At 54.2% G+C, this 20,084-nt stretch overlaps 1 protein-coding gene across 1 annotated transcript; it reads right to left on the bottom strand.

Moving 5' to 3' along the window:
* Positions 1–28: 28 nt before the first annotated feature.
* On the bottom strand, positions 29–18,661 carry LOC311512570 (immunoglobulin superfamily member 11-like). The gene is made up of 7 exons (XM_084613843.1): positions 18,534–18,661; positions 14,595–14,755; positions 13,174–13,378; positions 7,040–7,195; positions 6,506–6,628; positions 5,412–5,568; positions 29–2,307 (listed from the first exon to the last, which is right to left on the bottom strand). The coding sequence occupies exons 1-7, from the start codon at positions 18,613–18,615 to the stop codon at positions 1,956–1,958; spliced, it is 1,236 nt and encodes a 411-aa protein (XP_084469969.1). The 5' UTR covers positions 18,616–18,661; the 3' UTR covers positions 29–1,955.
* Positions 18,662–20,084: the final 1,423 nt, after the last annotated feature.

The following is a 20,084-nucleotide window of genomic DNA, read 5'->3' on the forward strand; positions in this document are numbered from 1 at the left end:
GGGCAGGGAACCCTGCTGTTACCCTCTCCAGCCCCCAGGGCTGGGCTACTGAAACACAGGGCCAGCTCATCTGGGGACAGGGCAGAAGGGTCACTGCGATCACTAATCTGCAGTGCACAGGCCCCAGAACTGCCCCTAGCAGGGTCCCCCTGTAGGACCTGATTCCCTCCTGCCACCTAAAGGCTCACAAGAGGATGTCCCATAACTCCTGAAGAGGGGGTGCTGGATATGAGCTATGCAGTGCGAGGGGAGGGGGAAGAGCCCCTCTTTTGGAGGGTGACATTTGGGTTGCGGGGGCTAGAATGAAAAACACCAGGGGGCTGGGCTGGATCCCCTGAGCATTGGTGGAGTCGCTAATCCCCGGAGCGTCCAAGGGGCAGGGCGCAGAGTGGCCCGTTTACACTGGAGTTCTGGAGGTGTGACTTTCCCACAGCCCTTCTGAGGGGGAGGAGTGGGCTCAATGTTGCTTGTTGAATCTGCCTTGGGGGCCATGGGCTGTCCTGCAGGCAGCTGGTGGCTCTGGGCATGTGCCCATGGGTTGGCAAGCTTGGGGCCTGCTGCTGCTGTGGTGAGGTTAATGCCCAGTTCTGGTTTACGGTTAGATGGGACCTTACCCGTGCCTGTGACGCCGGGGTAGGCGCGGGGGGAGTGACGGCGTCAGTTCGCAGTGAGGCGCCTGTCTCTGCCACCCAACCGCCAAGGGTCGGGGGGGGGGGGGTAGTTGCCGTGCAGGCAGGCTCCGTGCGTTGCTGACTTGGGTACCAGAAGTGGGCTGGGCCCTTTAACTACGGAAAAACTTGGGCTCTTAGTGTGGACAGATCTCCCCAGCCCCTGCATGGGAGCCATGCAGCAGCCAAGGATGCAACAGTAGCCAGTGTCCGGTCCTGGCTCATCCTTGGGGCGGCGGGGCGGGGAGGGGAATAAAAAACATCCTTCAGACCCTCAACCCCCCTGAATGTTGGGGATCCCCTGCCCTTTCCCCAGCTGCCTCTGTTCTCTCCCTTGCCCCATGAGCAGACACCTTTTTTTCTTCCTCTGTGGTTTCATGCTTCCTGCCCCCTGCCTAGGGCCCAGGCATGGGGGCTACACTGGAAGTGGGGATGCTCAGGGTAAGATCTTCAGAAATGACCTGTGATGTAAGGGGCCCAGCTTGAGCCCCCTCAAAGGGGCAGGTTTCCAGGTGGTGCTGACCCTGGTCCTGGCAGAATCTGTCCCCTCTAAGGGGCTTAGTTCAGCCCTGAATCACCTGAGCATCTCCAGCCTTTACCCATGAATAACTGCGAGCCCGAGGCAGGGGATGCTCCGAACCCAAACAGCTCGTCCCCTTCCCTAGCCCGCCAGGCCTTGGGGCATTCAAGCCTGTCCACAGGGCCCCTCAGCAGTAGGGGATGCTGCTTGGCAGACTGGGGGGCTGAGCTGTGGCCAGGGCACTGACCCAGGGGCCTGGCAACGATGCCACAGTGCAGGCCAGGCGAGGTCACTGCTCCCATCCGATCTGGCATCAGCCGCAGGCTTTGCGGAGGGGCACCAGCCTGGCCAGATTGGGGAGGGCTCCAGAAGCCGTGCGGGGAGCAGCACAGGGAAGCTAATCCTGCCTCTGCCCAGCCTATATGTGACCTGGGTGCTAGGCAGAGGCCTCCAGGGCTGCCACCTGACTGACCCCTGGGCTGCGGGGCTGGCCGGCTGCCTCCCCAGAGTGGGGCTATCCAGCGTGGGGGCTTTGCCCAAGGGAAAGGGCCTGGGGGCTGAGTGCCGAGAGACACGGGGCTGGCTTGGGGGGGGGGTTTGATGGCAGGATGGGGCTGTCCAGAGCACCCACTGGAGCCAGGCAGGTGGGAGCAGCTTGGCCCAAGGCTGCTGCATGTGCACAAAGGCATGTGCCTGCCCAGGGAGACCTGGCTGCTGGAATTGCCTCCCCCCTCCGGCAATTTCTGTGCCCATTGGACCTGCTGCCCCTAAACCAGGAATCCAGGGTGCTTGGGGGGAAGCGCCTTGGCTGGAGCTGGCTCTCGGTGGCACGAAGGGTGCCAGGCGGGCTCCTCCGACTGGCTGTCTGGCAGGGACTCCTCGGAGTGACTGCTGCTGCTCCCCCTCCTGCCATGGGGCACTGCCCATGCTGGCTGTCGCAGCCCCCTGGGCGGCGCTGCCTGACTCCCCTCGCCCAGCCCACGCTGGCAGTTAGCATAGGTGGTGTTGGGGGTGGAGCTGGTGAAGATCCAGAGGGGCTTTGCAGCCTGGTTGGCCATGGGGATGTTGCTGGAGAGGGTCTTGGCCACGAGCAGATGCCTCGGTGAGAGGCTGTCGACTCTGGGGAGACATTGTGCACAGCAGCATCAGCCTCTGCCCTGGGCATGACGGCAGCCTATAACCAGCGGGGCCCAGTGACTGGGAAGGGAAAACAAGGGACTGGAGGGGGGCAGGGGGCAGTAGGGGTGCTGTGCTGTAGGGGGCAGGGTGAGGGGTGCTGTGCTGTAAGGGGTTCAGTGTGGGCACTGTGCCCGAATTCCCCCTGCTTTTCAGTGGCCTGGACACATCTGCCTCACTTCCTGGCCTAAACAGCTGTGCAGTGTTGTGGCCTGTTAAACGCCATCCGCCCTAGGACCCCTGCTAATCAAACCTGGACTGACCATCACCCCCGCCCAGGATAGGCTCTCATCCCTGGACGTCCCTCCCCCAGCTCTATCACGTCTTTCAAGGAGCGAGTCAGGGACTTGCTGGGGGTAAGCTCCTGGAGGCGCGTGGATGAGAATCGCCCGCCACCCGCCAGCACCCTGTGCAGCACCTTGCCCCTCTTTCGCTTCAGAGTCATGCTGCCAAGGCTAGACAGCCCCAGCGTGACGCCATCCGAGTTCTGGCTCACACCACCCAGAGCACCTCCCGCAGCGATCCCTGAATCAGCAGCGTTGGCACCCCCCACGTGTGCCAAAATCACATCCCCTCTCCCCCCAAAAAAATCACAGCTGCTTCAAACCGGTGAGATTTCTCAAGCAAGCCCCTTTGTGCTCACTCCCCTCCTGCCCGGTTCACACCCCCAATTAACACCCCACCCTGCTCCCTGCAGATTAGAAGCTCCTTGGGGAAGGGGGTCATATTTTTGTTCTGTGTTTGTTCAGCACCTGACACCGAAGGGGCCTGGCCCAGGACTGGGGATCCCAGGTGCTACCGGAATACACCTAATAAGTAATGATAATAATAAATTTTTTTTTAAATCATCTGCATCAGGTTTTGTTCATAGATTTTGAGCCATTCGGGGTCACATTTTCCAGGTTTTCTCCATGCCAGAAATTTACTTTTTTGCCCCAATGAAAGCTGAGCAGTGTTCCCTAAAAATCACAGGACTCCGGCTGCTGAGGCTTTAAGAAAAACACATGTCATGAGCCTCACTTGGCAACACAGGGCAGAGGCTGCAAACAGCAGCAGGGAGGTAACTGAGCCATAGATGTTAAGGCCAGAGAAGGCCCAACTCTGACCATCTTGTCTGACCTCCTGCATGGTACAGGCCGGAGACACGCTCCCCCGCCTCCCGGAATCCTGCATCCAGCCCATATCGTTTGCTTTACCCCTGTTTGTTATTTGCTATTCCTGTCCCTAGTGCATGTCTCAGCCAGGCCACTTTGCAAACAGTTCAGCACAAAGTCAGGCAACACACTGAAATCCCAGAGCCAGGCTGATCCTGGCCAGCCTTCCACAGAAGGGGGAAGCAAAGACTTTAAACACTGGATAAAAGCTGCTTTTGCCCCAGAGATTCCACCTGGGGAGCTCTCCCACCGTGAGGTGTAATCACAGTGTGTGCGTGTATTCACAAGCATGCACACAGCCCTTCACAGACACACCCCATAGCAGGACAGGCCACTGGGACAGGATTGTCACACCCGTTGTACTGAAGGGGAAACTGAGGCAAAAGGTGGGGAAACTGACTTGCCGAGAGTCACTAGCTCAGCGTTTCTCAAATGCGGCCACCAGTGGAGGTTTTTGCAGCCACGACAGCCTCCAAAGCATGGGTGGAGATTGACGGGGAGCAAAGCCCTCCCCTGCAGCCCCCAGCGGTTGCTCCGGAAGAGCCGTTGCCAAGGGCAGGTGGCAGGGACTGGCACCGTGCACCACACAGCTCCTGGGGGGCTCCAGGCAGCGCCTCCGGAGACAGGTGGGACCAGCGTGCGCGGTGCTGGAGGCAGCCCTTGGCAGCGGAGGCGGCTGCGGCCTTCAGTCGCCAGGGCGTTGCCCTGGGAAGCTCCCCGGCTCCTGTCTGGCCGGGGCATGGAAAGCCTGGGACTCATCTTCCCCGGGGCCGGCTCTCGCTGAAGGGCCGTGGGAGGCAGGGACAGAGAGACGGTTTGTCAGAGCAGTCACCAGCAAGTGCTGGTGGCCACACTCTGAAGCCACCAAAAAGTGCGTTGTGAGAACCCCTGCACTAGCCGGTGGGAACCCAGGAGTCCTGGCTCCCCAGAGCAGGCTCCTTCCTGGACTCCTGCCTAGCTGCCAGGCTGTTGTTTAAATGAAAATCCAGACGACTGACTCTCCCAGGCACTCCCAGCAGGGATGGGCAGTACAGAGGCTCTGGTGCGATTTCTTTTTCGCTGTCCATGGTAATACACAGACTGAGCGTGGAAAGGACTCTCAGCTCTTTGGTGTTTCCGGGGAAGTCCTGTGGTCGGGACACTCTGGGCTTTTGTTTTACAAAAAGGGCTGGTTCCAAGGAAAAGCCGGGAAATGTGCCCTCTAATGGCTCAGGAATCAGGAGGAAAAGAACCACACATTTGTTATAAAAGCGCATGTTTTTTTCAGACAATCTTGGGATTTTTGGAGCCTGACGTGTGAATTTCGATCCCTCCGGGTAGCCGATACGGCTCCAGCACCCCGAACCTATTGCCACTGCCTCCTGCACGGCGCTAAAGGATGTTATGACCACAGTGGAGCCAGACTTTCAAGAGCTCAGCCCCCCAAGTTTCTGAGCTCTTCTGAGACTGTCCCCCTAGGGGCCCAATTCTCATTTACTCGGGGTAACGGGGGCCTTTTTATGATGCTAGAGTGGGGTGTAGGGGCCCTAGTGTAAATGTGACTTAGGCCCTACATCGAGAATCACTTTACCCAGCACTGAAACGCAGCCACCTCTGGAGCAGTGCACAGCAGCCATTGTAATAGATGAGGCGTAAGGGGAAGTACCCCGAACCCGGCTGGTGCTGAAGAGGAGCCGTAGCGGGGCTCAGTCTAATCCCTCCTCTCTCGAAGAGCATCCATATTGCCCCCGCCCTTTTCCAAGACCTCTGAACCCCTGGAGATCAAGCAGCGACGTGCCCCTGTTGGAGTGGAGCGCACACCTCCCCCTCACGCCCACTTTGCTCTGCTTTCCTCTTTCCTTCTTTTCACCCCTCCTCTCATTCTCATTCCCCCCACCCATCCTCTGAGCTCACCTGATCTCATTGTACGAATCCTCCACTTCCTCCTCCGGCCACTTCCGCACACTCTGGTGGTGCAACCAGAGCACCAGGGCTAGGAGAGCCAGCAGCACCAGCCCCATGGTCAGGGTGATGGTGATGCCTGCCGCGATGCCCAGCGTGCCCTGCGGGACTGAAATACACCAACAAGAGGTCACCAGCGGCTCGGCGGCCAATTGCTGCCCAGGTGGTCAGGTGGTAGGGAAGGTGGATCATGGTAGCAGGGGGTGCAGAGGAGCTGGACTGGCCAAAGCAGACAGCCCCAGTGCTGGATTTGTCAGCAGAGATGGGTGGGAATCGGATTTTCCGCAAGTTTGGAAAAAAAATTTCAGCGCAGAATGAAAATGAACAATTTCAACATTTCCCAGGCAATAAAATTCCAGAATAAAGACGCCGTTGGGTTGATCAAAATGTTTCCTAACAATTTTGTTACTTAAAAAGGTTTCCTTTCCCCCCTACTACTGTACAAGGAAAGAAATCCTGAAACGGAATGTGGCTTCGAAATGAAAAGTCGAGACATTCCCGTCCAGAAAGGGCCAACTTGGAGCGCCTTGGCCGTCTCCACATTTGCATCATTTCATTTCCCAGAATGAAATAGAATCAAAATTGACGCATTTTGCTGTCAACAGATCAGCCCTTTCCGACAGAGAAACCTTCCCACGGATCCTTTCCCACCAGGCCTGGCCGTTAGCCACAGGGATTTAGAGGCACAGAGATGCTGGCTTTGGGTGCAAGCATCTCCCCTCTTGGAGCTTCAGCCCCAAATGCAAGCTGCTCCGATCTGATCCAGGTTTAGTGAACCAGGGAAGGGCCCTATGCCAGGGACGGGGGGCCCTACGCCAGGGACAGGGGGCCCTACGCCAGGGACGGGGGACAGCCGTCTCCAGCGGGCCATGGCCGGAGCACTTGGGCTGGATTCACAGCTGGGACCAGTTTGGTGTCCGGGTAGCCAATCAGAGGGCTCATTTGGATCAAGCTCTCCAACTGGGCACCGGCACTGCTGAGTGTCCAATCAGTGCCCAGCGTTTGATGAGTGGGATCCAGTCCCCTCCCCGCCGGCCTTGACTCACCCAGGCGCACGCGCAGCTGGAGGGCGCAGGATCTGGAGCCCAGCACGTTGGAGGCCGTGCAGCGGTACAGGCCCGAGGTGGCGGCCGTCAGGTTCTGCAGGGTCAGCAGGGCCCGGCGCGCCTCTGCCCCGCCAGCCGGAGAGCGAGGGGGCAAACGAGAGAGTGTCAGCCGGGGAGCCGGGGATAGAACCCAGCTCCTTGGGGGGCCAAGGACATGGGCTAAAGGGGATGGCTGCCCAGCCGGTGGCGGGACAAGACTCTTCTCCTCTCTGTGGGTCCAGCCACTAGACACCCCCCTCCCACTCCCCACTGGCTTCTTCTGCCATAGGATGCCGGTCACATGGCATCTGGCACACTCTGCCTCTCTTGTGGCAACACCACTTTGCCCTGTGTGCACGACGTAGGCAGTGTGGCACGCGACCCATGGCACAGGTACAGGTGCGGCTCACACACTCGGGGTGGGTCCCTGATTCAATAAGACCCAGGCCCCACGCCATGCTGCACCCCTCCCCCACACCACACTGTTCCCAGTACCTGTGTAGCTCATCACCAGGGGCTGCTTGTCGGGGGGGATCTTCTCCCAGCTGAAGGTGGGGGCAGGCACGCCTTCCCGCACAGCACAGGACAGGCGGATGTCCCCCCCTTCCTCCCCACTCCCCTCGCTGGAGCACTCGGGGCTGGAGGGGGGCACTGCGGGGACACAGACCAGCACCCTGTCAGGGGGACCTGCTGTGGACAGGGCAGTCTCTCCCCCCACCCCCGTCCGTCCAGGGCCCACGGGCTGCCCAGTGCCCACAGCAGCTACTGAGAGCCAGGGCCGGCTCTAGGTTTTGCCGCCCCAAGCTCAGGTGGGGCTCGCAGGCGGCGCGGGAAGTGGAGGGAGCGACGTCACCTTCTCCCAGCGGCAGCAGGGGCTTTCCTCCCTCCCCCGCCCGGCCGCACAGAGAAGCCCCGATATAAGGGGTGGCACAAGGCAGCGCAGCCCCGGCTCCCCGGCAGGACCTGCCAGGTAGCGGCGGGGCCCTGGCAGCTCAGCATCCCGGGGCTGGGGCTTCCCCTTCCCGCTGCGGCCGGGGGTGCAGCGCCCTCGCCCCGTCTAAATGGCGCAGCTCCGAGAGCGCAACTGACCCCCAAAAAAGGGTGGCCGGAACGCCGCCCCTGGAAACCTGCCACGCTTGCTTTGCTGGTGCCTAGAGCCGGTCCTGCTGAGAGCCCCGGGGCTGTGAGCACTCAGTGAGAGAGCTGGGGGATGCGCTGGCCCAGCTGGAAACCAAGAGCCACTAGAGACCAAGAGCCACATGGCTCAGTGCACACGCACTCTTACACACACACACTGCACGGGGCCCACACAGTGCACAGGGCACTCTCTCTCTTACACACACAGTGCACACGCACACTCTCTCTTACACACACACACACAGTGCACAGGGCCCACACAGTGCACATGCACACTCTCTCTTACACACACACACTGCATGGGGCACACACAGTGCACAGGGCACACTCTCTCTTACACACACACACTGCACGGGGCACACACTCAGTGCACAGGGCACACTCTCTCTTACACACACACAGTGCACGGGGCACACACAGTGCACAGGGCACACTCTCTTACACACACACTGCACGGGGCACACACAGTGCACAGGGCACACTCTCTCTTACACACACACACTGCACATGGCACACAGTGCACAGGGCATACTCTCTTACACACACACAGTGCACAGGGCACACTCTCTTACACACACACTGCACGGGGCACACTCAGTGCACAGGGCACACTCTCTTACACACACACAGTGCACGGGGCACACACAGTGCACAGGGCACACTCTCTCTTACACACACACACACTGCACGGGGCCCACACAGTGCACATGAACACACACAATGTGCATGCACTCCCACACACATGCATATATACACTCAATACCTAGACAACACGCTCATGACATACCTCAATACCTAGACAGACACCCCCCCCCCCCCAGCAGTCAGACCAAGGCACCACACACAACGCTACGTGCTCCCATACAGACCTTCCTCCCAGGTGCACACGTCACACTAAATCTCACGCTAACACAGATCGTAACACAGAGGCACACAACACACACCCAGACAGCTGCTCAGATGTGTGCGCACACGCGGCGGCGCAAACACAGGCAGACGCACCCGCTGAGATAGGTGCACAAACACACACACACTAGCACTCACTCCCAGCCACACTGGGACACACACACACACTCCATCCCCCCCCCACACACACACTCAGACACACACACCACAAGACTCAGACAGATACACACCCCCTCAATCTACACAGCAGGGGTGGCCCATCCATACAGGCAAACTAGGCGGTCGCCTAGGGTGCCAAGTTAAATGGGGTGCCAAGTTCGAGGAGAAAAGTAAAAAAAAAGAAAACAAAATGAAAAAGATGAAAAAAAATACAAATAAAATACTGAAGATGTCATTATTTCTATTCCTGTGCGCGTACGGAGGGAATAGGAATGATCATTTATTTCTCTACATTTCTGATAATTTATTAATATGTCAAATCTTTTATTTACTGCAAAACTAAATAATATTTTAGTGAATTTTTTGTCAAGATGACCCACTCCACAATTTTGCTAAGCAGTATTTCAGCCACAATGAAACACATCCGCCAGTGGCAAGAGCTGCAATGCTTGTGACACCTAACTCGAATATACATCAAGGTCGCATAGCCAGAAATTCATGTAGAGTGGAGATCTCGCGAGTTGATATGCGTCAAACAATCATTTTAACACACGTTGCAGGTAGATGGTTAAGAATTGAGCGAATACTGTGGGAAATTGTGTTTCTTGGTGCCAAAGAATAAAGAATAACATCTTTCAGCATTATAAATCCAAAATGTGAGTATCTTTAAGCGTTATTAAACCTTAGCGTTATTATCAGGCTGTATAATTATGAACTTTTCTTTGTCATAACTGGTTCACACGTAATAAATAAGGGCCATAAAAGAAAAGTAACAGCGATAAAGCTTAATAGACTACGAAAGTGATACTCCAAGCGGGTAACCGTGAGGAAGGGGATTACTTTCCAAACAACTGGTGTCGGCTTATAACGTTGAAAAAGGTCATTTTGTTTTCGTATAAACGCTGTAACTAACTGGTTTAATAGGTAAGTGAGTGTGTGTTACTAATCAGTGACCCTTTAAGCAGTGAAAAGAAGTGTTGGGATGGCTGCAATGTGGTTTAAATCGTCAGCCATGTGGTATGTCAGCCATCCTTAACCCTACAATGCTTGCAGTCGGGAGCACAGTACATAACAATATTCAAATGCCCCATGGCAGAAAGAGGAAAAAGAAAACCCTCAGGAGTTGAGTATCAGAAACGAAAGGCTGAGAAGGAAAAGGACCAAGCAAAACAGCAGGGATCCTCCCTGAAATATCTTCTCCATAATCCAAATAAAGATGGAAGCAGTTCACAGCATCCAGATGAAGGAATTTTACTTGGAGAGGAGGTTAGCTCACATCCGCATGGAAGCAGTTTGGAACATCAAGATGCAGGTATATTACTTGAAGATGAGGGTAGCTCACATCCACAAAAAAGCAGTTTGGAAACTCAAGATGATGGAAAATTACTTATGCTTATGCTCAAATAAATTTGTTAGTCTCTAAGGTGCCACAAGTACTCCTTTTCTTTTTACTTCTAGATGAAGGCAGCTCACAGCATCAGACTGATATGGAAGTGGAGAAAATTCATTCACCTTCAGAGAGACATGCAGAAATTGAAGTAAATGAAGTAGAAGGAAGAAAGGATGAGGAAGTTACAAACAAGTTACAGTATGGGGACTCAGCTTCATGGCCCAGAGGTGATAACAATGTGCGGCAAATACTCATGGAACATGGACCCGAACAAGTTCATGAATTTCCCTTCCTTAAGGATGGAAATAAAAGAAAATTCTCTGCTCAGCATTACAAGAGGAAACTCATTAATGGGGAAGAAATTCATCAAAACTGGTTATAATATTCAGTGTTGAAGGACTCTGTGTTTTGCTTTTGCTGCAAGTTGTTTAGAAATCAAGCAATTGGTACATCACTTACTGAAAATGGTTCGAAGGACTGGAAAAACATATCTTCAATTCTCTCTTCACATGAAAGAAGTACAGAACATTTGGAATGTTTTCAAAATTGGAAACAACTTGAATGACGATTGAAAAAAGGAAAAACTATCGATGAAGAAAATTTATATGTGATCAAGGAAAAAGGAGATTATTGGCAACTAATATTAGCGCGTCAGATTGCTTTAGTGAGAGTTCTTGGTGGGCAAAATTTAGCATTCTGTGGCCATGGTAGAAATTAAAAATTGTACATTCCAGGTAATGGAAACTTTTAAAATTTGTTTGATCCAGTCATGAAGGAGCGTCTACGTAAAATAACTGATCATGAAACACAGGTTCATTACTTCGGAAAAAATAAGCAGAATGAACTGATTCAAATCCTAGCAAATGTCATTAAAAAGAAAATTGTAGAAGCTGACCATTCTGCAAAATACTTTTCAATAATACTGGACTGTACACCAGATGCTAGTCATGTTGAACAAATGACAATGATCATTCGTTTTGTGGATATGGAAAAGTCTGCAGATGAAGATAATGTTGAAGTGCTCATAAAGGAACATTTTTTGGGTTTCGTACCACTGAAGGAGACGACTGGAGCATTTATGACTGAAACTATTCTACAAGAGCTTGAAACAATGTCATTATCTGTTGAAAACTTATGTGGCCAAGGCTATGATAATGGGAGTAAGGTGAAGGGTAAAGACAAAGGTGTGCAAAGGACAATGATGGAAATCAATCCTAGGGCCTTTTTCGTTCCTTGCAGTGCGCACTCTCTGAATTTGGTTGTCAATTATGCTGCTAGATGCTGTTTGGAGGCAACGTGTTTATGTGTTTTTCTCAGGCTCAATATGCCGTTGGGAGATTCTGACTTGCCATGTGAATTCTCTAACTGTGAAACCACTTCGTCAGACAAGATGGGAGAGTCACGTTGATGCTTTGAAGCCTCTTTGCTATGAACTTGGAAACATTTATGATGCCCCAATTGAAATTTCTGATGATACTACCTTTACCGGATCATCTGGCAATATGGCACATTCAGATGCAGAAGCTCTTGCAAATGGCCTTTTCAAGTTCAAATTTGTGACTTCACTCATTTTGTGGTATAATATCCTTTTCGAGATTAACCTCACTAGTAAGCAGCTTCAGGAAAAGAACTTGAACATACATTCTGCTATTCAAAAACTGCAGCAAACTAAAAATATCCTGGAGGAATTCAGAAGGGTTCAAAAGAACACTGGTAGATTCTCTCGAGCTTGCTGAAGAAATAGACATTCCGACAGAATTTGAACCAGAGCCAGTTCGCATTCGGTAAAAGAAACAGCAGCTTCAGTATGAAAGACAAGACACACCCATTCAGAACCCGAAACAAAGATTCAAAGTGAGTTTCTACTTCACTCAGTTGATGAAAGATTTCAACAGATGCAGCAGCTAGAGTTACTATTTGGCTTTCTATAGGATATCCCCAGAGCTCGCAAAAGAAAACAGCAAAACAGATAAAAGAATTTTGTATAAAACTGGTGTCAGCATTGGCTCAGGAAAATTCAAAAGACCTTGATGCTACAGATTTGTGTAGTGAGCTTCAGGCTTTCTCAAGACAACTTAAGAAACATTCCACTCCTAAACAAGTACTGAAGTTTGTTTATGAAAATAAACTCACAGATAGTTTTCCAAACATTTTTATAGCTCTACACATTCTTTTAACTTTGCCAGTTTCCATGGCTAGTGGGGAACGTAGCTTCTCAAAGCTAAAATTGATAAAAACATCTCTGCGTTCAACGATGGTGCAAGAGAGACTTGTTGGACTTGCCACTATGTCAATAGAGCATGAAATAGCGGGAAAACTGGATCTAAAAGAACGAGTGACTTAATTTTCAAAACTTAAAGCAAGAAAAGAGCACAGAGTGTTTTTATTGTAAATATTTTCTTATTTCTTTCTATATTGATGTGGTGGTAATGGCAGTTAAAGCAGGATAGCGTAATGGATGATTTTGGATTCGTAATAATAAATTAACATTTTAATGCATTTTTATTTGAAATCAGACTGAAATATCATCTAGCTGCTGTGTACCAATCTATTCTGAAAATTTCGTGTCTCTATTTTATCTGATCTCAGAAACATTAGTCGGACAGATGGACAAACCGAATAATTAAGCCTCTGTTTTAAAAAAAAAATGCTTAAAAAACATTAAAAGGAAAAAAGGAGCAAAATGTTTCCCAGTTTACCAAAAACCTCAGCCTGGATCTGCCCTTGGAGTTTGGGGGCGCCAGTTGCTGGCAGCTACTCTAGGGCCACCCCTGCTGCACAGACATACAAATAGACACATACCAAGATCTGCACACACTCAGGCAGACCCACTCACACAACCACACCCCCAAGACTCATACACAGACACACTCAGACACACACACCAAGAGCTACACCCAGAGACAGACGGATACACCCCAAGACCTGCATGCACTTGGACACACACACGGACATATTCAGACAAGCACCCAATAGACAGTGTAAAGGCAGGGATGCTGGGGGGGCGGGGCTTCTTCCCCATGAGGGTGGGACGTACCAAGCACGGTGAGCTGGATGACCCCGATGTTGGGCGTGTCCCTGTCGGGTGGGTTCATGACGCTGCACTGGTACGTCCCACTGTCCGAGCTGCGCGTCTCGTTGAGGAAAATGGTGGCACTCTGGGCGGGCGGGAAGGCGAAGCCCACGCGGCCCGTGTACTGGGACAGACTCTCCACCACCTCTCCCTGCTCATAGGCCAGGACCTGGGGTGGAGGAGAAGGGGGGGAAGAACCCAGCCATGAGTCAGAGACATCTCCCCTTGCTTCCCTCATTGAGCACAGGGCACTTCCATTGCACTCGCAGAGGCAGTGTGGGCCAGTGGACAAAGCATTGGGCTGGGAGCTAGGAGTGCCTATGTCAAATCCCACTTCTGCCACCAACTAGCTGGGCTAGGTCAATCGATGGCTATTAGCCAAGATGGTCAGGGACACAACCCCATGCTCTGGGGCTCACTCGATAAGTGCCCTGTTCTGTTCATTCCGTCTGAAGCACCTGGCAGTAGCCACTGTCAGAACACAGGATACCGGGCTAGCCGGACCATTGGTCTGACCCAGAGTGGCCGTTTGTATGTTCTTATACCCGGAGGGTCTAGTGCCAAGCCCAGTGTCAGCAGGAGCAGGGCTGGGCCTACTGCAAAGGAACAGGCATGGCCCTTGGGGAGGAAGCCCAACTGGGGTCTGTTCAAGGATGCATCCTAGGGTGGTGCTGCCAGGCAGCACCTTTGCCCCAGGACTGCCTTCCCCCTTGTGACAGGGAGAGGGGGCTGCTTTTAAAGTTACTCTTTAGGTTAGTGGCCTGAAAGGCGAGGCCAGGCTGTGATCTGCAGTATGAGAGAGGGGCAGGTGGCTCATTGCCCTCTCCATACAGTGCTCCTAAGCAGCGATGCAGCAGTACCCCATGGGGGCAGGGCAGAGCAGGGGAGGGGAGCAGAACTCCCCCATGACTCTTTAGTGAGCTCCACCCTGAAATCTGCCTCATTGTTCTATCCAGACAGTGTGCCTGCAGCTGCTGCTATTATTCCTGTGTGTCAACACCTTGCGAAACTGTTAGCCTCACTAGTATCCTGCAGCAAGGAGTTCCACAGGTTAATGGTGCCCCAGTTTTGAGAAATTGCACAGCGCACACACAACAGCTCCTCTCTCCTGTGATGCCTGCAAAACTCTACCATTTGACAGCAGCTGGTGAACTGGGATTGCTGTTTACTGGGCATCTCAAGTTCATTTGACCTTGTATGTTGATCTCCCCTGCTTCCGCCCCTGCCCCCCTTTGTCTGGCCACCATCCTAGGCTGTGAGCTTTCTGGGCAGGGACAGTGCGCAACATCCTAGGGCCCCGATCCCTGACTGGGGCCTTGATCCCTGACTATACCAAAGCTAACTGCCCTCCAGCAATGGAATGAAAAGGGCCATGCTCCACGAACCTGCTGGGGGCGGTTTGGCTCCACCAGCGGGGTGACCGTCCAGATGATGTTGAGGCGACTCAGAGAGGCCGTGGTGTGGAAGTTGCAAGGCAGAAGTGTGTTCCCACCCCTCGCCACCTGGATGCTGGCAGCGCCCACCGACACCTTCACTGCGCCCACTGCTGGAAAAGGCACAACGGGTGGAATGAGCAGGGAGGATCCTGGCAATGAAAGCTCGGAGCCTGGCCAAGGTTCAGAGCCAGAGGAGTAAAAACCAGAAAAAGCTCCCCCAGCCAGGATGGCTGCCAGCTAATGATGGCCGCCAGGGCTAATGACCTGTGTGGCTGAAACAGCCAGGTCCCACAGAAAGGGGCTGGAACAGCCTCCACCCTCCGGTGTGAGGGCACCCGACACCCCCGAGCAGTGGGTGAGGCTGGCACAGCCTAGAACTGGACACAGGAACGGTTCCTGGCCATGCTGGGCCAGAACAATTCTAGCATCCGGCCTGCGCCAGCCCAGTGCTTGTTACCATGAGGACTGTCAAAGCGATCCCGCAACAAAGGGTCAATGTAAAGCTCCATTCCCCATTTGCCTGCATTAGCCACCCAGCTTCCCAGAGACGCAGCTCTCACCCACACAGGGTCACCCCAGGCAGAGCTGGGCGTTACATGGGGCCTAGCGGTATGTGGGGCCCATCCCTGGTTGCTGAGGGGAATTTCACTCTGGCTGAATCTTTGCTCCAACCTTGGGAACTCGGGAGCGGCTGAAGAAACCGTGAGGAAGAGAAAGTCAGGGCTGAGGCTGGGCCAATTGCAGGGAAACCGAAATACCCCAAGGCCGGCTGGGGGAGCGATCATAGAATCATAGAATATCAGGGTTGGAAGGGACATCAGGAGATCATCTAGTCCAACCCCCTGCTCAAAGCAGGACCAATCCCCAATTTTTGCCCCAGATCCCTAAATGACCCCCTCAAGGATTGAACTCACAACCCTGGGTTTAGCAGGCCAATGCTCAAACCACTGAGCTATCCCTCCCCCCCCATTTTGGGGATCAGGCTGTCCCAAAGCCACATGCAAGGGGCAGCCAGCGCACAAGAGAGTTGGGGCACGATTTCGGGACTGAGGAGTCGAATACGTCTGGAGCAGCACTCCATGTGTCTGTCTGGCTTGCACCAGGCAACTATGTTTTGCCAATTCATTTTGCCAATGAACCATCAATAGTAATTAGTCCCACTCGGTAATTAACATGGATTTATCTCCTGTCCTGCCTCCCTCCCAGCTTGGCTGGGTTAACCCCTTCGGGGCCGGAGGCGCGATTAGGAGCCCAGTCACACATCAGCTACAGCCCACTTAACCCGCTCCAGGCTGGGAATCTCAGCTGGATGCAGGAGATGGGGGGCTGAACAATGGGGCACTGTCCTGCAGTGGGGGGGCGGGAGGGAATTGTTGTGGTCACTTGCTCCAGGGAACTGCACAAAGTGGGAACCATCTGCCTGCCCTATTCCCATGCCAGATAATTAAGGGAGGCATGGGGGAAAGGGGGGGGAATGACAACTCCTCAGGGTAATTGGCACTAATTAGGAAGTGCTGTGTGAGGGGCCATGGGACAGGCAGCCGCAGTGATGCCATGTCTGAGGGGCCTTGGCCTGTTCATTAAGGTGCCCACTGGCTAAGACAGCCCCTCCCCAGCACAGTGCAGCAAACACCAGCACTGGGCCCATAAAGGCAGCCTGGAAAGATCGCCCCCCTCACTATGAGAGGTTCCTGTCCATTCCAGGTGGGAGCAATAGAGGCCTCCAGATGAAAGACCATGCTGCCTCAGAGCCCTTAGCCCCAAGGATCTCCAAGCGCTTCCCAGACAGCTGCACACACGGGAAGGCTTGCCGGCCCATGTGACAGACGGGGCCGCTCAGAGAAGGGAAAGCGACTCGCCCACAAGCCGGGACTAGAACCCAGGCACCCTGAGTGACCCGGCTGTGCCTTAACTGCTAGTCCACACTTCCCTCCCCACCAGTGTCCATAAAGGCCGCTCCGCTGGGCTTCCAGTCAGCTGGGCTCCTGCCTCTCCCCAGCCCATTGGTCGTCTCCAGCCCCAGGTGCTCCTTGGCATGTTGCTGGGAGATGGGTTTGTGGTTGGCCACACACCCGTGGGGGTGTCATCAACACCTCCTCTCCCTCCCCATGCCAGCAGCCCTGAACAAAGAAACCTCTCAGCCTAGAAAAGGCCACTGCACGGCGGCAGCTCTAAGGCGCCAGGCAGGCGTGATGGACGGACCTTGATTTAGCCTAGTAACACAAGGCAATGATGGCAGATCTGCCACTTGGAGGGCTCAAAGGGTAACTGATATGTGGGAAACTGAGGCACATGGTGATTACATGAATTGCCCACGCTAACACAAGGGGGTAAGAAAGAAGTGAGAATACAACCCAGGAGTCCAGATTTGTAGTCTGCCCTTCTCTCAGACTCCACTCCCCTCCTAGGGCTGGAAATAGAACCTAGGAGTCCAGGTGCTCAGCCCACCCCTCCCACCCCCCACTCTAACCACTAGGTAACTCCCCTCCCAGAGCTGGGAATAGAACCCAGGGATCCTGACTCCCAGCCCCTCCCCCGCCGCTGCTCTAACCAATAGTCCCGCTGCCCCCTCTGAGGGCCCTGGATGACTGTTGCAGTGCAAATGACACCAGGCCGCGCTGCCCAGACTATGAGAATGAGGCAGGAAAATTGAGGACGAGCGAGATCTTTGCTCCCCCAGAGAACGATTCCCGAGAAAATCAGACACTGGGAGTTCGTCTACGCTGCAAAGAAAATCCCACGGTGTCGAGCCTCCGAGGCTGGGTCAATGGACGTGGGCTTGCAGGGTGAAATTCAGCAGCACAGACAATCCCCCTCGGGCTGGAGCCCGGGCTCTGGAACCCAGCTAGGGGGAGAGTCTGGAAGCCTCGGCTCCAGGCCGAGTGGGAACGTCCGTCCACGCTGCTGTTTTCAGCCCCACAGCCGGAGCCCTGCAGGCCTGAGTCCATTGACCCTGCCTCTGAGACGCAGCGACAGGGGGTTTCTTAGTAGCGTAGATGCACCCGGCGGCGCTTTTATCTATGGACCTTATCTGGCCCCTGTTACTGCAATGTCTGAGCACCGCACCTTCTGCAACGTATTTATCTTCCCACTCCCCCGTGTGGCAGGGCCACTATCCCCATTGCACACAGGGGAAACTGAGGCACAGGAAGCTAAGCAACTTACCCCAGGTCACACAAAGAGTCTGTGGCAAAGCAGGGACTAGCACCCAGGTCTCCTAGGTTCTAGCCTGGTGCCCTAATCTCTGGGCCAGCTGGGCATAACCAGCCCCTCACAGTGTATTATTCCCACTTGGCACTGGCATCCAGGATGCCACTGCACGTCGGACAGCAGTTCCCAGAGGTCTCACCTCTCTGACCCCACCGGGGCACCCTGTGCCACCCACTGTTCACCTGCGACACCTTTGCTCATGCCTCTTGAAAGCGTTAACCCAGAGATCCCTCGCATCAGGGGGCCGAGGGGAAGAGACTGAGCTCTTTGCATGGTGCTGCAGGGATCCCTGGCTGTGGGCATGGGGGTGGGGGTTTGAAAGATCTGGGATTGGCACCTAGCTCTAGGACTTCCATTCCATGTCTCTTCCCAGCGCCCAGCCCCCGAGGCTGACCCCCCACCCCAACCGCTGTCAGCAGGGTCAACAGAAACCTCTTCTGTCCAGCCCCTGGCTGCCCTGCTCACCCCGCTGAGCACAGTCTGCAGGAGCTTTGGCCCGAGCAGTGATCGGGCCCAGAAGGGGCAGGAGGTGAATGTGTGGAGTCATCATCCCGGCCAGGGGAGGAATTGTCCCCTCTCCCTTGTCCCATCTGGTTTCCCTTTTGTTCTTTTCCATGTTCTCTCCCTCCCTCTGGGTGACTCCCCTTGTGCCCCCAGCCTTGCCCCCCCCCAGGGTACCTGACAGGTAGCAGTGGAGAAGCCACAGGCTGGCCGGGGCGATGGGGTGGCTGCGGGGTCTGGTCCTCTCCCTCGGGGCCATGGCTGTGGTATTTAGCTCAGCGAGTCCATGCCATGCTGCGCTCGGTTCCCTGCCGGCTGCCTCGCTCTGTCCGTTCCCTTCTGAACTCGCCTTTAGTCCCCTCCCTCTCCCCGAATCCAAGGCATAGCTCAATGGAAATGAGCACAGGCGGCGGTGCCCCCCCCCCCCCCGCTTCTCAGGCAAGCTGCCAAGGCCCAGTTCCCTCCCCCCACATTTTAATGGGGAGTCATGGGGAGTCACTAACACCTTGCAGAAAGAGAACAGGGACAGTTACTGCCAGAGTGGAGCACAGCAGGGGCCCATCTAGCCCAGTATCCTGCCTCCAGGCCAGCGCCAGCATGGAAGAGAGCCCAGGATAACCTGCTGCAAGGGAAGTTTCCTCCTGACCCGCCCCTGTAACAGCCATCTCATGAGTCCCTCCATATAGGACCCAGGGCCCTGTCAATGTGGATTTAAGGTGCCAGCACCAGGGTTCTTCAGGCCATCCCACCATCCCCCTAGACTCCAGGGAACCCCCCTAGGGATGACTTTCCTTCGATCAGGCCATTCCTGACCTCCCCGCTGAGGATGCCAGAGTGGGGGACACTCTGTGCCAGCTGCAAGGGTGTTTTTTGTCGGGGGAGCTCCTCAGACATGGAGGTGAAATGCTCGGCATCCCATTCCCAATTCTCCAGGCTGCACCCTGGCGTATGTGTTCGATAACTTGCCAGGGGTCATAGAATCATAGAATATCAGGGTTGGAAGGGACCTCATGAGGTCATCTAGTCCAACCCCCTGCTCAAAGCAGGACAAGTCCCCAACTAAAGCATCCCAGCCAGGACTTCGTCAAGCCTGACCTTAAAAACTTCTAAGGAAGGAGATTCCACCACCTCCCTAGGTAACGCATTCCAGTGCTTCACCACCCTCCTAGTGAAAAAGTTTTTCCTAATATACAACCTAAACCTCCCCCACTGCAACTTGAGACCATTACTCCTCGTTCTGTCATCTGCTACCACTGAGAACAGTCTAGATCCATCCTCTTGGGAACCCCCTTTCAGGTAATTGAAAGCAGCTATCAAATTCCCCCTCATTCTTGTCTTCCGCAGATTAAACAATCCCAGTTCCCTCAGCCTCTCCTCATAAATCATGTGTTCCAGTCCCGTAATCTTTTTATTGCCATCTGCTGGACGCTTTCCAATTTTTCCACATCCTTCTTGTAGTGTGGGGCCCAAAACTAGACACAGTACTCCAGATGAGGCCTCACCAATGTCGAATAGAGGGGAACGATCACATCCCTTGATCTGCTGGCAATGCCCCTACTTATACAATCCAAAAGGTCGTTAGTCTTCTTGGCAACGAGGGCACACTGCTGACTCATATCCAGCTTCTCGTCCACTGTAACCCCTAGGTCCTTTTCTGCAGAACTGCTGCCTAGCCACTAGGTCCCTAGTTTGTAGCAGTGCATGGGATTCTTTCTTCCTAATGCAGGA

This window comes from Lepidochelys olivacea (genome assembly GCF_965140295.1).
Source record: "Lepidochelys olivacea isolate rLepOli2 genome assembly, chromosome: 24".
NCBI lineage: Eukaryota > Metazoa > Chordata > Testudines > Cheloniidae > Lepidochelys > Lepidochelys olivacea.

Coding starts and splice junctions, on each gene's coding strand:
- LOC311512570 (XM_084613843.1), bottom strand. CDS start 18,615: ATGGCCCCGAGGGAGAGGACCAGACCCCGCAGCCACCCCATCGCCCCG. Junction 13,379..14,594: donor AGCCAAACCGCCCCCAGCAG/GTTCGTGGAGCA, acceptor CCTCCACCCCAG/GTCCTGGCCTATGAGCAGGG. Junction 5,569..6,505: donor CCAGCTGCGCGTGCGCCTGG/GTGAGTCAAGGC, acceptor GGTGTATTTCAG/TCCCGCAGGGCACGCTGGGC.